General features: G+C 42.0%; 1 protein-coding gene across 1 annotated transcript in view; it reads right to left on the minus strand.

The window, feature by feature from the left end:
• The window catches only part of LOC145392245 (uncharacterized), an 84,806-nt gene that overhangs the window by 4,378 nt on the left and 61,958 nt on the right, over nt 1–18,470 (minus strand). The window contains exons 2-3 of the mRNA XM_080266708.1: nt 9,946–10,127; nt 9,657–9,754 (exon numbers count right to left, since the gene is read on the minus strand). Of these exons, the coding sequence (XP_080122834.1) occupies nt 9,657–9,754; nt 9,946–10,127 (280 nt within the window). The remainder of the gene's footprint in view (nt 1–9,656; nt 9,755–9,945; nt 10,128–18,470) is intronic.

Below are 18,470 nucleotides of genomic sequence, written 5' to 3' on the forward strand. Positions count from 1 at the left end.
GAGGGACCCTATCAGGCTCATATGCCTTGTTAGTATTGAGGCCAATGATGCAGAGAACACATCAACTGAAGAAATTTTAATGTCAGCCATGAGGAAGTCAGAGGGGGTAAGTGATGGAGAGACAGTCCCAGAATCATCTAAGGTGGAATTGGAGGAGAAAGTGTGAGTGAAGAGTTCTGTTTTATCAGTAGAAGATATAGCTATAGAGTCATCAGAGTAGAATAGAGGAAGGAAGGATGATGAGGTAAAGTTGTTAGAAAGGTTTTTGGCAAGGAGCTAGAAGGAGCAGGAAGAATTCGAGTTGGAGAGTTCACTGCATTTAGTATGGATGAAATTATTTTTGGCAGAGTGAAGGACAGATTTAGCACGATTCCGGGCAGAAACATGAAAAAGATGAGATTCTGGAGTGGGTTGGCTCTGGTACCTTTTGTAGGCTTCTCCTTCCAGACAGCATTAGAACAAGCACGATTAAACCAAGGTTTTTTGCATTAGTCTAAGTACTGTATATGAGAATGGAATGTATGCTTCCATGCCCGTGAGAATAACCTCTGTAATGTGCAAGGCACACTCAGATGGCTTTCAGACATGGAAGCAATAATCATTGCAGGGAAAATCTTAGAAGTACTGCCTGAGGGCCTCCCAATCAGCAGCTCCAAAGTACCACAACCAACATTTCTTTGGAGGATCCACAGGCCGTACTAGAGTGATAGGACAGATCAAGGCAGTAAGGTTGTGATCGGAGGAGCCCAGCAGGGAGAAAAGAATAACAGCATAAGCAGAAGGATTAGTTGTAAGGAAGAGGTCAAGTATGTCAGAACTCCCTATGAGGTGGTCAGGGATACGGGTAGAGTGCTGTACAAACTGGTCTAGGTCATTAAGGATAGAAAAGATGTAGGCTTGTTCACTAGGTGGATCAGTGAAAGGAAAGGAAAGCCAAAGGTGGTGGTGAACATTGAAATCTCCCAGAATGGAGACTTCAGAGAAAGGAGAAATGGACAGAAAGTGTTCCTGTCTTAGAAGTAAAATAGTCGAAGAATTTTCCAAAGTCAGTAGAATCAGGGGATAAGTAAACAGCATGGATATATTTAGTCAGAGAATGATAGGAAAGCCGCAGCCAGAGAGTAGAGAAATCGGAAGATTCAAGTTCAGGAACATGAAAGCCCCCCAGGCCTTACATTCAAGGATGTACTGTATAGTACATCTATCCAATCATTGTAATTTCTGTATGCTTGAGGCTACAAATATTCTCTTCCTTTACTGCCCAGGTCTCACTATCATACAGCAATACACTCCTAACACATGCCATATACAAAGACCCCTTAACATGGAGGGAGATCCCTTTCAATGTCAGGAGAGACAACGGCTCCCAGAACCTCCCCCAGCATCTCCTAACACATGATATATAGAAAGATCCTTTCACATGTTAACATGGAGAAAGGTCCCTTTCAGTGTCAGGAGAGGCAACAGCTCCCAGAACTGCCTCCAACCACTCTTTAACTTAGCCACAGAGCTAGCTCCAGTCCCACCTCCAGCACATAACAAGTCCCCCAAATAACAAAACTCTTACACACCCAAAAGGCTCTCCAGCAAAATTAATCCTTTCATGCCAGCCAATCTGCAGAGTCTCCTGGCACACTGCACACACAAAATCTGCATTATTTTGCTGTTTACCATACCTCTAATACCATTACATCTCTTATGTACCCACTTATCACAAACACAACACAAGATGGAGTTTCTTCCCACACCCTTGTGGTAAACCGTACATGACCACACTCCCTCTGCTTTGATAGTACTGCCACCAGCCCTAGATATCATCACTTTTGTCTTGTCTACATTTACTCTCAAATCCCTGTATCCTATTCTGTCTCTCCATTTCCTAAACCTTTCCTCTGCCTCCTTTTCATTTTCTGCAATCAACACCAAGCAAACAGCATACAACATCTATGTGAGTCCACTTTTGAAGTCACATGAGACAACTTCAAGCACCATGACAAACAATAAGGGGCTCAAGACTGACCTCTGATGCACACCAACATTCATGGAAAACTCATAAATCAAATTTTCATTCACTCTTACCTGCATGTGAGCACCCATATACATAGCTATAACCACTCTAGCCACCCACTCCTCAATCCCAGCCTTTCTCACTGCCCGCTTCACCACCTCCCTAGGGACAGCTCCCTTTTCTTTCCTGTACAGTGCATTTTTTCTGAAGCTGTTGGACAGTATGATGAATAAAAACGGAGGTTGAAGGATGAAGTGTGAGAAAAGGTACTGTGGAAAGGGAGGGGTGCGAGTGCACTGAGGTAAGTGGCATAGAATCGGGAAGTGAGCATGAAAGTAAAGAATTCTTTGCATGGCAGTAGTCTATCTATCTATCTATTGCCAAATGCCTCAATCCCATAAGGGGTGGCCACAAAAAAATCACCTCCATGTCACCTTGTCCCAAGCCATTTCACTGCCCTTCCCCCAGCCCACACACCCCTCTCTCATATACCTCTCAATTCCACCCATCCACTTCATCCTTGGCCTCCCCTTCCCTCTCCCCCCTCCACCTCACTCACATACACACTCCTCATTAGTCTCTCACTCTCAATCCTCTCCTCATGGCCAGACCACCTCAGTGTATTTCTTCTTATGCTTTCTGTCACATCCACATCTACACCAAAATGCTTCTTCATTTCTTCATTTGTCAGTCTGACTCTCCATGTAACTCCACATGCTCCTCTCATATAACTCATTTCCACTGCTTTCACTCTTGACTTGCGCCCTTCCAACAATGTCCAAGCTTCACTTCCATATGTTAGAGTTGGTATCACAATACTATGATGCAGCATATTTTTTACTCCCATGCTCACTTCCCTACTTCTTATCACTGCTTTCAAAGAATCAGCAACCATTCTTCCTTGCTGTGTCCTTTCAAGCACTTTATCTTCAAACTTCCATCCTTATTCATCACACTAAGTACTTTAATGCACTCATATTTTCCATTTCCTGACCATCCAACCTCACAGTACATTCAATGACTTCATTTCTCTCGAAGACAGTAACTTTACTCTTCCCTACATTCACCTTTAGATTCAGTTTCTGACTCACTCTCAGAAACTCGATCACTAAGCTTTGCAGTTCCCTTTCATCTTCACTAAACAAGACAGTATCATCTGCAAACAACAGTACAAGTACTGTAGTTTCCAGATTCTGCCCTCTCTCGTTAGGGCCACTCCAACATCCACTGCCCTACCTTGTACCTCCTTTATAACTCCATCCATGTACAGATGACACATCCCTGTTCAATATAACATTCAGACAGAGAAAAATTCACTCAGTTCACTATCCACAGGCACTGTAGCCATAGCACCCTCATACATACTCTTCACAACATTCAACAATTCCCCATTTACTCCATATACAGTACAGTCACTATTTTCGCGCCTAATTGGCACCGCAATTGCGGAGTGAAAGTTAAACTCATGAAATTAATTCGTATACTTTACACATTATAAGTGGTGATTGGTTCCGGGGTTAGCCACCTCATTCCCCCTTAGCTACCCATTAATGACACAATACCCCGACTATAAACTACATACAGTTAATCAGACATATTACTGAACAAAGAATTGACACTGACACTTAGGCTGAACTGCTTGATGGGGCTTGAAGATGAGTTCCAAGGCTGAGAGCAGTGGTTAGTTACCACCTGCCCCCTCACTGCTCCCCACCACCACTATTGAGTCCCCCTCACCACCACTTCTCAATGCTTCAACATAAAAAGCCCTCAAAATCCAGTGGGAGCTCATCAAGCTCCCCAATGTTGTCAGTGTCCTCGTCCACAGCACCTTCGTCTTCCCCAGCCTGTATGTCCTCCAAAGCCTGGACTTGCTGAATGCAAAAGGACAGGAATGATGTTATTAAAGTCTGATGATGTGCATGAACTCTGGCGTTGAAAAGGTCCTTTTAATTAGCCAGAAGTCTGTCCACCATCGGGAGGAAAATGTTCCTGATCTCTGTCCTCCCATCACATTCCTATTTGCTCTTTCAAACAAGCAGTGGTTGCCAGCAAGTCTGTGATTTGGCAAGATGTTGGCTCACCTGGTGGGATAGGTAAAAGTTCCTGAACTTCGTTGTTATTGACTCGTTTGTCTGTTTCCAACATCTCCTCAATGGTCAGTTCAAAGCAAGTGACTGTGGAGATGCGGGGGCTCATGAAAATCGTAGGAAAATCGCGAGACTCCTTGGAAAAAAACATTCCCTTGCCATCGTGGAACAAAATTTCATGAGAGTATATATCGCGAAAATAGTGACTGTAACTTATTCTTCATATTTTCCACATTCCTTGTCTATCCACTCTGTCACATGCTTTCTCCAAAACCATGAAGGCTGCATACAGCTTCTTTCCCTTCTCAAGAAACTTTTCCACTAAAGACCTAAGGATGAATATCTGATCTACTCAACTTCTTCCCTTCCTAAAACCTTCATGTTCTTCTCCAGCTAATTCCTCTGCTATTTCCCTGACTCTGTCAATAAGTGCCCTACCATATACTTTTCTTATTACACTAAGAAGACAAATGCCCCTATGATGACCACACACTTCTTTTTCCTGCTTTCCTTTGTACAAGGGAAATATTATAAGTGACTTCCAATCATCCAGGACTCTGCCTTCCTCCCAGGCCAATCTACACATCTTCCATATCCATTCTACACTCAACCCTCGGCTATCACGGGTTCGGCTATACCTTATCTTGCTATCACGCCTATATAAAAAATTACCCAAATACCTTTATCATGCACTAAATGCCTGCTATCACGCACCGGAAATGTTCAAAAATTTCAAAAAGGCCAGGCTCTAGTGCTCCGCCCAGCCAACAAAAGATTCACTCTGTGATTGGTCGTGTGACGTCACGCCAGCCAAGCGCTGACTGGCCTCCCAACCGAGTCTCCCGCCCACCAAACCATTCAAGTGCGTGCTCTCAGACCATGAACAATAATAGCAAGAACAATAACCTTTTTTGTGATATGACCATGGCCAACATACCCCATCCCCATCCCCCTACCATCGCCCAATGTAATGCTGCGGTACCCGGCAGGGAAATAAACAAGAGGAAGAACCTAAGTTATGCAGATAAACTGGAAATGTGAAACTTATAGACAATGGTGAGACCAAGCGAAGTGTGGGGAAGAAATATAACATCAATGAATCAACTGTGAGAGGTATTTATAAGAATTGTGATCACATCATAAAACATGCTAATTTTTAGACTATTATATGTTAATATGTGGTACAAAAAAAGGTATCTTAGGGGTAAATATTGAGGTCATGGCACCAGTTAGAACTATTACCATAAGTTCTTCAATTCAGCTATAGCGGAGCCATAGCGAGACCAATAGGGTGTGATAGCCAAGGATTGAGTGTACTACCACCTCTCCCTTATGCTTCAGCATTTCACCACACACTCCATCGATTCCTAGGGCTTACCCAATTTTGACTACCCTTCACTGCTTTCACCACTTTCATCCTACTGATCTCTTCCACCCTTCTCGTCTCCTTCCTTCTCCCAGCCATTCCCCTGCTACGTATACTTGCATTACTTTCATTCTCTATGTTTAACAGCTCACTAAATTGTTCTCTCCATCAGCTCACTTTTTATCCTTTCTCCACTATTAATCTAACATTTTTATCTTTCACTCTCCTACTAACTTCCTTATCACCCTGTCCAACTCTCTTTACTTCCTTCCAGAACATTTTCTTACATTCTCTCCACTTTACACTCAAAGTCCTTCCAAATACCTCATCCATTCTCTTCTTACTCTCTCTTAATAATCATTCCACCTCTCTCTTCCTCTCTCCATATAACACTCTCTTCCATCTCTCAACTTCCTCCATGCCTCTTCTTCCCATCCTCTCACTTTATGCTTTCTTTTTTTGCCCCACAGTTTGTCTCACCTCTTCATTCCACCATGCTGTTCCTTGCACACCCTTATGTCTTCTCTTCACCCCACACACCAAGTCACATGCTGCACAGACTTCCCATGTGAATATCTTGCACACACCTTCCACCTCCCCCATCTGCTCCAAATCATATGTACTCAATTGCTCCTCCGCTTCTCTCTTATGTTCTGCCTTTTCTTCATTCTCTTGCAACCTTTCTACCCTTGTTATATGGACTACTTCCTCCTGTCCTTCCCTCCTTCTGTTCCTCCACTGCACTTGAACCTTCACTTTCACCACCACCAAGTGGTGGTCTGAAAGTCCACTCCCCTAACCTCTGTATGCTCTTGTATCCACTACATACCTTCTCATTCTCTCAACCACACACACATAATCAATCACTGCCTTCCATTCATTCAATTCACCACCCACCCTTCTCATCACTCGTCATGTATACCTGTGGATCATTTTGTGCCCAATGAGGGTACTGGCTATCACCAACCCCCTCCCTGCACAAATATCCACTAGAGCACTGCCATTCTCATCCACTTCTGCAGGCACACCCCATTCACCAACTACTCCATCCACCTTCACATTCCCATCTTTTCCATTCATATCTCCAATCAAAAAAACTCTATCATTCCTCTCAGAAATTTTCAAGCACATTTCCACATTTGCCCAATACTCTTCTTACACTCTACTTGCATGATCTTGCGTTTAAGCATACACATATACAATCGCCCACATCTGTAATCCTACTTTCAATCTTACCCACACAATCCTTGAACCAATTGATCCATACATTTTTATATTCTTCTTCCATCTCTTGCAAACAACAATACATACACTCTCTTTTGGCCTCTCATTCTCACCTACTCTTGCATATATACTCCATCCATACTCCCACTCTCTCACACTCTTGCCCCACCAATTAGTCTCAGTACATATGTCCACTTTGGCACCCTCAAGCACCTGGACAATCTCTCACTTTCTCACCTCATCATTCGCATCCCTTACATTCCACTTTCCAATCCGAACCATATCCTTTTGATCGTCACCTGTTTGTCCGTACTGGTCCAAGGCTTCTTGTTTGTAATTTTAGCTAGTTCTTTTCCGAAGAGAGGCACTAACCCTCCGCCAACCCGCTTGCTGACACGTAGGGAATACAAATTGTGATCCTCACATTAAAATACAGAACTGAAGCTTGGACTTTGTTGTAAGGACGTATGCAAATAAGAGAAGTGTGGAAATTAATTATCCGAGAGGGAAGAGTTGAGAGGTAGGATGGGACTGGAGTGTATTGGTGTTGTGATGAGGAGAGGTAGATTGAGGTGGTTTGGACATGTGGAGAGGATGGGGGATGATAGTTGGGTGAGGAAGGTGAGAAGTGTTAATATTGGGGGTGGGGTTATGAGGGGTAGACCGAGAAAGACATGGGACGAGGTCATTAAGTGTGACCTTAGGGTTAAGGGACTGAACAGGGAGGCTGCAATGGATCGTGCAGCGTGGAGAGCCGCCATTTGGTGACCAAGGCCGACACATGCAAGCATGTTGGAGCCTTTAAAAACGAAACGAAACGAAACGAAAACGAAACGAAACGAAACGACATATGGAGTTGTTTGACAGACAGATACAGGAGAAAGGTGTACAAAGGAAAGTAAACAGCAACATACTTCTTGGTCCTTTTGAAGCTGACTGTAATAGGCCGAATTATAACTAAAATAACTAGTGTATTCTATCTGCCCTAATAAGAGAGGGCAGTGTTTAGAAACTACCTGTACTGTTATTTGCAGATGATACTGTGTTGTTAAGTGAAGACGAAGGGGACCTGCAAGGCTTGGCGGATAAGTTTGGAAGAGTGTGTAAGAAAAGGAATCTAAAGGTGAATGTAGGGAAGAGTGAAGTTATGGTCTTCAAGAGAAGTGAAGTCAGTGAATGTACAGTGAGGCTGGATGAGGAGGAAATGGAAAATGCGAGTGCATTTATGTACTTAGGTAGTGTGATGAGTAAGGATGGAAGTTTAGAGGGTGAAGGACTTGAAAGGGTATAACAAGGAAGAAAGGTTGCTGGTTCCTTGAAAGCAGTGATAAGTAACAGGAAAGTGAGCAAGGAAGTGAAAAAGTTACTAGATGACAGTACTGTGATACAAACTCAACCATATGGAAGTGAAGCATGTGGAGTTCCATAGAGAGACAGACTGCCAAATGAGGAAGTGAAGGAGCATTGCACTGTGGATGTGGATGTGACAGAAAGCATTAGCAGAAATACAGTGAGGTGGTCTGCCCATGTGGAGAGGAATGAGAGTGAGAGACTAATGAGGAGTGTGTATGTGAGTGAGGTGCAGGGGGGGAAAGGGAGGGGAAGGCCAAGGATGAGGTGGATAGATGGAATTGAGAGGTATATGAGAGAGGGGTGTGTGAGCTGGGGGAACGGAAGTGAAATGGTGAGGGACAGGGCGACATGGAGGTGATTTGTTTGTGGCCACCCCTTACGGGATTAAGGCATCTGGCAATAAATAGATCGATATCTGCCAAAGACACTGACTGGAAAGCAGGAAGCCCCCCATCCCTTGCTCTCCATTCCACCCACCAAACCCTCCAACCTAAACAAGCAAGAAATAGCCATGCAAAAGCTGTCACAGAAATTTCATGAGTGAAAGGGAACAATATTCTATACTATTATAATCTGCAAGGGAAACACATCTCAATTTAAGAAATATCATTGTTGTTCTATGGTTGCTGGTATGCCCTCCATGTTTTGAACTGCAAGACATCTTATTTCATAAATGTATTATTCAGATCTGAAGATGCTTAGATGGGGAGTCCAGGACAAATACTGTACTTATCCAAGCTATTTCATAAATATATTATTCAGATCTGAACATGCTTAGATGGGGAGTCCAGGACAAATACTGTACTTATCCAACCAGTTAACTGTGTTACAGTACTGTAACACAGTTAACCACATAAAGAAGGAACATATTTCACATATTTACTGCTCCGTGTAAGAAGTGAATAGCTTCATGTGAGTAGCAATGCTTGCCAGTCATTTTATGCCCACTGCTTCTAGCATAATTTGACCAATCGACTGTGAAGTACTTTTCAACAGCCATGTGATCACGTCTTTTGAAGATTTTGAATATTTGAATTAAATCACCTGTAGGCTATACGTAGTTAAAGAAAGCAGATTTAACTCTTCTAACTGTTCCTCATGTGGCTTATTTCTCTATCTAGGTATCATTCTGTCACCTTTTGCTGTACTCTTTCAAGTTTCTCCATATTATCTTTTTTATAAAAAGTTCAGAGGCAATGTGGTATTGGTGTGGATGTGCTGGAAAGTGTTAGAAGTACCCTGAGATGGTTTGGCCTTGTAGAGCGAATGGAGTGCAAGAGATTGGGTAGTAAACCATATGAGAACATGGTGAATGACAGAAGGAAAGAGATCAAGAACAAGGTAGAGATCTAAGGTACTCGATAACATCAGGGAGAGGGGGGTTGTAGTGGGAAGAGGGGGTCATTACTGAGTAGGAACAAACACAGAGAGATCCTTTGGTCAAGGATGATTCTCACAGAATGTGGCATCAGGCAGTACATAGTATATTCTCCACAGTAGTTGCAGTATCCTTATCATCCTGATCCCACTATTATAAATGTGGTTGGCGGAGTTTGGAAACAGGAAATGGAAGACCATTTAATAATCACAATAACCCTCATGCAAATTCTCTCACCTGAGTTCCTTCATGAAGATTTGCCCAATAGGAGAAAAGGTTACAGGATCTGAGGCCAGCTCACAGATCAGTCTCTCTTGGCAGGGCAGAGTTGGCAACTGGAAGAAGTTCAAATTAATGTGTATTCAGTTATCATAATTTTTATGGTGAACATTCTCTCTCTCTCTCTCTCTCCAGCATGTTGCTCTGCTCCAATCTTTTTTCATACTATTAATGTTCCTTTCTTCCCTGACAGTAACCTGCCAGAATCACTTTCTGACCTTCTTTCCATATCCTTGTGTCTACAAACCTCAAGGTGCACAAAGTATGCTGAGAGTCGACCCAGTTGCTGCTCATATGGCGGGTCCCAGTATAGGTCCTCCGGTCTGTCGGAGTGGTCCACACTGTTGGTAGACAGTGTACCCAGGGAGCGGCCATACTTGGGGGCCAGGGTGGGCAGAGCCAGGGAGATGGGCATGTTCAACAGGAAACCTAGAATAAACAATATGGATTAGATCAGTGATTTTCAAACTGTGTGCTACGGCACAGTAGTGTGCTCCCGTTATATCATTAGTGTACTGCAAGAATTTACTTCAGCTGTGAAGTAAAAGAAGGCAACTTGGATATATTTCCTGAGATTGCAATACAAAGAACAAAGACATTGCTCCACTGATATGTTTGTACCTTGGAAGCCTACATAAGAACACTAAGCACTATTTCCCAAATACAGTATATTGTATGCATTGAAAGTTATGACTGGCTGTGAAATCCATTCTTTCAAGATCGATCATACAACCAGCAACTTACTGAGGATGAGGAGCTAACAGATATTTGTAATGACTGGACTCTATGACCCAAGTACATGGAAGTCTCACTTGAAACTCTCCGGATTCACACTAAGGATGAATATCCACAAGCAATAAAAGCTCCAGAAACTCTTCTGTTGTTACTACCTCTTGTTTGTATGAACTGGGGTTCTCAACACTTACTAACATAAAAAGTAAGAAATGGTCAAGACTGCTAAGTGGTGAAGAAAAAATGAAAGTGTGTTTGTCCAGTATTCCTCCGAATAAACAGTGGATATGCAAATCCAGTCAAACCCATGAATCTCACTAATTACGTATGACTGTTAATTATTTAACTTAATATTTCCAATATAATATATACAGTAGAACCTCTTTGGTCCGGACCCCTCTGATCCAGATTTCTGTTAATTCGGACAAAATTTAAAAATAATAAGCTCCAAAAATATGTTGAAAGTAATTCTAAAGTCATTTTCAGTATCGGCGCGGAAAGCGATCATCATTTGTTTAGTCTTGGATCACGCTAGGTCGCAACACGGGCGCCTGTTTAAACACACGCTAGCATTCGTTCCATCAACTAGTTCACCAACTGTTTATACTTTTACTCTGTATTTCAAAAGTTAATCCTCCTTACCATGCCCCTTAATGCAAGTGTAGCTTCTGCAATGAATAAAGGTGTTAAAAGGAGGAGTTTGCTTACACAAAAATGGGTCAGAATATTCTGCAGTGTTTAATGATTACTGTAGGTTATTTTTTGTATTTAAATGTGTTTTACTTGTACATCAAACATTAGCTTCTTGCTCATATGGGCGTTATGAATATGCCAAAGATGACAATGTATTTTTTGCCTACATAAGTTTTATTTTTATTCCAAATATTACAGTTAATTAATTAATTTATTTTTTTGCCTACACGGGCCTTAGTTACTTACTACAATTTAAAATGTAGGCTAGTTTCTTGTCATGGCCTTACCCGTAAATTATGCAATACAAAATTATCGTACATGATTAGTTTGGTTATTTTAGTATCCTTTCATCTTTTGCAGTTACGCTGGGTTGACATATGCAACATATGTTAATAATTAACAAACATACCATATGTAGATAGTTTTTGGTATGAACTGGAGATTACCCTGATGGTCCGGACAATCTGCTAATTCGTACAACCCTTCCCCCCATATAGTCCGAATGAGAGAGGTTCTACTGTATATATATATATATATATATATATATATATATATATATATATATATATATATATATATATATATATACTGTATATATATATATATAAATATATAATATATGTAATCCCTGTAATATCCAGACGCCCATTTTCCGGACATCCCCAATAACCGGACATTTTCGTCCCGGGATCCAATATTCCCAAAATGGGCCAAAAACCGCAAAAAATTCGAAAAAAATCTGACTTTTTTCCCACCCGTAATTTGAAATTGCCGCGTGGCACCGAAAAGCTGTTACACCATGGTCCCTTCACCCCTTCCTTCCTCCCCCCTCCCCCCTCCCCTGTCAGGGTTGCCATTTGGTATTTTTCATTACCAAATGTGGGCCAATTTGGTATGAAAAATTAATTTGGTAATGAATCAGAATAATACAATACCAAATGGATATTTCACATGTATGAGGATACATGGGATGGAGATGGTGGATTGTTTGCTCTCTCTGATTAATTTGGTAGCCTATATAGCATGATAATAATCAACATGCCGTTAATTATAAGAAGAGTGATTACATGTATTTCCACTTGTGTATATAATTAGTGAAGAATAGATGCTAGCTTTACAAATTTGGTAATGAAAGTTAAAAATGGTAATGAAAATTGAGGAGTTTCGTAATGTGGCCGTTGCGATCTGGCAACACTGTTACCCTGCCATCATCAACAGTCACAGCTTACTCCGATCGAGAGCAGATGCTTATAGCAATGCAAGCCACAGGTGCTCTTTTTTTGTGAATAAACAGTGACTAAACTGCAATACCTCGCCACTAGAACACATGGGAATTTACAGTGCTGTGCAGTGTCAAGAAATTAGAATTTAGAGTGCAAAGGATTAACTGTGGACTGCAAACTGGCGGTTCAAACCAGTCCAGGAGCCATGGACTTGTTGTATGTACCCAGAATGTTTAATATTGTATAAACTCACCTCTAAAACCTCATGTTATGGTTCTTTTGCATTTATTTCAGTCTTTTATGTCCCTTATTGATGTGATTTGGGTCTTAAATAGGTGCAATGCATGTCCAGAGGGAGTTGTATAGGTGTTTTTCTGAATTAGGGTCCATAAGTACAAGTACAGGAAGCTGGGGCCCAATATCCAGACAGGATCACAATCCGGACATGCCTTTGGCTCTATTACATCGGATATTGGAGGGATTACTGTATATATATATATATATATATATATATATATATATATATATACAGTACTGTTTATATATACGCTCAATCCTCGTAAATCGCGTGTTCATAAATCATGGATTTGTAAATCACGGCTAGGTGGCCGTCAGCCTGCCGGCAACCTTAAATCACTGTTAAGTCACGAAAATCGTGGATTTAGGCAACCAAGTGGGCCTTTTCCGAGGAGAACCGTACACCATGGCATTCAAACTGAAAATCGCGACCCAACAACCAACCACCGCGCGTCCCTGGTGGCATATGTGCATACTAATGCTGCCATGTTGTTGTTGTTCTTGTCCTGCCAGTCCACACACTACAGACCGTCGCTGTGGAGTACGAGAGTTATCTGCCATTTTTGTGCAACTTCCCCCCATCTCCTACCTGCCATGGCCCCTCCCGACCCCCCAGTGAAGTGCTCTAAGCAGTATGGCGTCAAGAAGCTGCCGCAGTTGTCGTACAGTCAATGTTTGGAGCTCATTTGTCGTGTTGAGAGGGGAGAGAAGTTTTCAAAGCTGGTGAAAGAGTTTGGGAAGAACAAGTGATGAGAGGTTCTAAGTTCTTCCTAACACCACCCCACTCCATTCACTTAAGCAATTTTGTCATACGATTCAGGTGATATCCCTTAATACATGCACTGAATATTCCTAAATTTGTATGATTGTGTTTGATGGTGCCTAGATAGGTGTAGGTAGGGTGTTGTGGGGGCGAGTTGGCCAAAGTCCAGACCCAAATTAATTTTTCACATAAGAGTTATTATTCATAAATCATGGAATTCATAAATCACAGCAGTGGTCCAGACCCAAATTGCCGTGATTTACAAGGATTGACTATATATATATATATATATATATATATATATATATATATATACAGTACACACATACACACACACACACACAGTGTTCCCTCAATCATCTGATGGTGGAATGAAGAGGTGAGACAGGCAGCGCAAAAGAAGAAAGCACATAGTGAGTGGATGAGAAACAAGGGCATAGAGGAAGTTGAGAGAAAGAAGAGAGAGTTATATGTAGACAGGATGAGAAAGGTGAAAAGTTTAGTAAGAGAGTAAGAAGAGATTGGAGGGAGAATTTCCAAGGAATTTTAGTATTAAGTGAAGTGAATGTATGAAAATGTTCTGGAAAGAAGTAAAAAGAGTTAGACAGGGTGATAAAGAAGTAAGTCGGGGAGTGAAAGATAAAAATGGTACCGGTATACTGCTAGTGGAGAAGGGAGGAAAAAGTGAGCAGATGGAGAGAACACTTCAAGGAATTGTTGAACACAGAGAATGAAAGTAATGCGAATATAAGTGGCTGGGGAATGGTGGGAAGAGGAGGGAGGTGAGAAGGGAGGAAGGAATCAGTAGGATGGAAGTCAGTGTTGTAGTCAAGACCGGGCACCTCAAGATCAAGACCAAAACCAAGACCAGACCCTCTGAGACCAAGACCAAGACCAAGACCAAGAATTTGTGTCAGCTGAATGAATGAAAAGTAGCTGCAGCCTGCAGGTGCTGCACTGCTGGTCAGTTTTCACAGGCGTCTCGACTCCTCGATTAAGTGCACTAGTACCCCAATCACCCAGTTGCAGATTATGTATCGATGCGATACTCAACACCTTTTAAACAAATTTAAGTTCATGATCACACATGAATTGAATGAGGTCGAGGAGTTTCTGGGAAGACATTTACTAAGAACGAAGGAGAGAAGAGGGCAATGGGGATAATTCCTGGGCCAAAACTCAAGAGTATGGAGGGACCAGGGCCCACACCAGAACTGTGATAATTTTGTTTCTTTTTCTGACCCATGTCAAACGTTTTCTAGGCACCCCAGGGCGCGGCACAGCTCTCTAGAGCCCTGCACACCGATGTTACAGTTGAAAGTTTGTTAAGTTTTTAAACTTTTGAAAGAACGGTTTTGAAGTTATAATGTATGGTGTTGCATACTCTGTCAGTGCCATTGTACTCATGGATAGCTGTATCTTCCTCATGTGAAAGCGGCTTTTTGGAAGACTAATTTTTGCACTTCTCTCCAAGCTTTACCCATTCCCAAACATTCCGTACACAGCATATTCATTTTTTGTTTCTCATAAACAGTCGAGGGAGAGTACCTATTTTTCAGGATAATTACACAAGAGACAGAAGGGATTTTGGGATACAGAGGTGGGAAGCAAAAATTTTTCATAAAAATAAAATATTTGTTTTACTTGAAAGATAAAAATGGTAGATTACTAGTGGAGAAGGGAGAAAAAATGAGCAGATGGAAAGAACACTTTAAGGAATTGTTCAACCTAGAAAATGAAAGTAATGCAAGTATAAATGGCTGGGGAATGGCTGGGAGAAGGAGGGATGTGAGAAGAGAGGAAGAAATCAGTAGGATGGAAGTCGTGGAAGCAATGAAGAAAGTTAAAATAGGGAAAGCCCCAGGAATTGATGGAGCGTATTGTGAAATGCTGAAGCATGGGGGAGAGATAGTAATAGAATGGTTCTGGAAGATGTGCAGATTGGCCTGGGAGGAAGGTAGAGTCCTGGAGGATTGGAGGTCAGGTATAATTACTCCCCTGTACAAAGAAAAGGGGAAAAAGAAGTGTGTGGTAATCACAGAGGCATTTGCCTTCTTAGTATAACAGGAAAAGTATATGGTAAGATACTTATTGACAGAGTTAGGGAAATAACAGAGGAATTAGTTGGAGAAGAACAGGGAGGTTTTAGGGAGGGAAGAGGTTGTGTAGATCAGATATTCATTCTTAGATCTTCAGTGGAAAAGTTTCTAGAGAAAGGAAAGAAGTTGTATGCAACCTTCATTGATTTGGAGAAAGCATATGACAAGGTAGATAGACAAGGATTGTAGAAAGTATTAGGAATATATGAAGTAGACGGGAAGTTGTTGAAGGCCGTGAAGAGTATCTATGAGGGTGCTAAGGCTGCAGTGCGTGTGGATAGTGAACTGAGTGAATTTTTCTATTTGAAAATTGGACTGAAACAAAGATGTGTCATGTCTCCATCTGTATATGGATGGGGTTATAAAAGAGATACAAGGTAGGGCAGTGGATGTTGGAGTGACCCTAGTGAGAGTGGGCAGTGTTGGGAAACTCCCTGTACTGTTGTTTGCAGATGATACTGTGTTGTTAAATGAAGAAGAAGGGGAGCTGCAAGGCCTGGTGGATGAGTTTGGGAAAGTGTGTAAGAAACGAAATCTAAAGGCGAATGTAGGGAAGAGTACAGTGATGGTCTTTGACAGAAGTGAAGTCAGCAAAATTACAGTGAGATTGGATGAGGAGGAAATGGAGAATGTGAGTGCATTTAAGTACTTGGGTAGTGTGATGAGTAAGGATGGAAGTTTAGAGGGTGAAGTGCTTGAAAGGGTGTAGCAGGGAAGAAAGGTTGCTGGTTCCTTGAAAGCAGTGATAAGAAACAAGGAAGTGAGCATGAAAGTGAAAAAGCTGCTACATGACAGTACTGTGATACCAACTTTAGCGTATGGATGTAAAGATTGGACCTTGTTGGAGGGACAGAAGTCAAGGGTGAGAGCAATGGAAATGAGTTATTTGAGAGGAGCATGTGGAGTCACATTGAGAGACAGACTGACAAATGAGGACTTAAAGGAGTGTTGTGGTGTGGATGTGGATGTGATAGAAAATGTTGGGAGAAACACATTAAGGTGGTTTGGCCATGTGGAGAGGATGGAGAGTGAGAGACTGATGAGGAGAGTGTATGTGAGTGAGGTGGAGGGGGGGAGAGGGAGGGGGAGGCCAAGGATGAGATTGAGGGATGGAGTGGAGAGGTATATAAGAGAGGGGGGTGTTAGTTGGGAGCAGGGCAGCGAAAAGGCGGGGGACAGAGCGACATGGAGGCGATTTGTTTGTGGCCACCCCTTACAGGATTATGGTGTCTGGCAAGATAGACAGACTTCCATAAATGCTCCAAATACTTCTTATGGTCGTACCCACTATTTGTTTAAGAGAACGGTTTTGACTAACTTTCCCTCTTGAAAGGGGCCCTCATTCGAGTCTGCTCACTGTCCTTCTTGCTACTACAGATGATTTATTGGCCCCCATGTGGCCCCCCCACTTGAGTGGGGCTAGAAACGCCACTTGGCCACATGGCCATGGCCCCCCGCTCATAGGTGAATAAGTTGTATGAAATATGAAGGTGGCTGTGAAACACTAGAAAATATTCTAATTTCTTCTAAAAAAGTCACAGAAGTCACTGCAGGCCTCCATGATAGCCATTTGGATGCTCTGAAAGGTTATAACTCAAAAGGTTGCAAGCCACTGATGTCTGACTTGGCCCTCATCACCAAAATCCTGGCTATGCCCCTGTAAGGGAGGAAATATATTTACAAAATTTAATATATATGAACAACTGAACATTCTAGGTAAAATATTTCTGCTTTCATTGTTTCATTGGCATGAAGAAACAAACATAGGAAAACAGAAATTTTTGTGGTTACGCTTTCCAAGCGAACTAGCTAAGCCTGTGGTGTACATGTACGAGGGATGCGGGGATTGCATAAACCATACATGTATGTGAACAAAGCTGCAAACATGTGTATGTGCAAAAGGAGATATCACTGCGAGAATGGCCACGTCATGTATGCTTTCTTGACTTGCATGCACTCTATTGGTGCTCGCAGGGCTCAGCTCATGTATTATAACCGTAGCACTAGCCAGACAGTATCTATAGACAGTACAACGCTGTATGGTGCGTCATGAATCGAATCAGCCATGACCTTTCTCCGTGTATGATCATAAATTCCAACCTTCCCCACTCTGCAATGTACTTTGTAATGCTGGCTTTGACCTGGTCTCGAGCCAAAACTCTGAGCCCAAGATCAAGACCAGGACCATGTCAAGCGAGACCAAGATCAAGACCAAGACCACATCAAACTGATCTCAAGATCTACAACACTGATGGAAGTAGTGGAAGCAATGAAGAAAGTCAAAATGGGGAAAGCCCCAGAAATTGAAGGAGTGTGCAGTGAAATCCTGAAGCATGAGGGAGAGACAGTACTAGAATCGATATGGAATTTGTGCAGATTGGCTTGGGAGGAAGGTAGAGTCCCTAGGGATTGGAAGTCATGTATAATTATTCCCCTGTAGAAAGAAAAAGGGGAAAATGGAGACTGTGGTAATCATAGGGGCATTGGTCATCTTAGTGTAACAGAAAAACTAAATGGCAGGATACATACTGATCGAATAAGGGAAATAACAGAAGATTTAGTTGGAGAAGAACAGGAAGGTTTTAGGAAGGGAAGAGGCTGTGTAGATCAGATACTTTTTCTTAGGTTTTTAGAGGAAAAGTATCTAGAGAAGGAAAAGAAGTTGTACCCTTCATGGATTTGGAGAAAGAATATGACATGGTGGATGGGCAATGAATGTGGAAAGTATTATGAATATATGGAGCAGATGGGAGTTGTTGAATGCTGTGAAGAGTATGTAAGAGGGTGCTAAGGCTGCAGTGCATGTGGATAGTGAACTGCATGAATTTCTCAATCTGAATGTTGGATTGAAACAGGGATGTGTCATGTCCCCATGGTTGTTCAATCTGTATATGAATGGGGTTATAAAAGAGATACAAGATAGGGCAGTGGATGTTGAAGCTACTCTATTGAGAGTGGGCAGTCT

Source organism: Coenobita brevimanus, chromosome 21, assembly GCF_032717465.1.
Source record: "Coenobita brevimanus isolate Jiangsu-jjx chromosome 21, ASM3271746v2, whole genome shotgun sequence".
In the NCBI taxonomy this organism is placed as follows: Eukaryota; Metazoa; Arthropoda; class Malacostraca; order Decapoda; family Coenobitidae; genus Coenobita; species Coenobita brevimanus.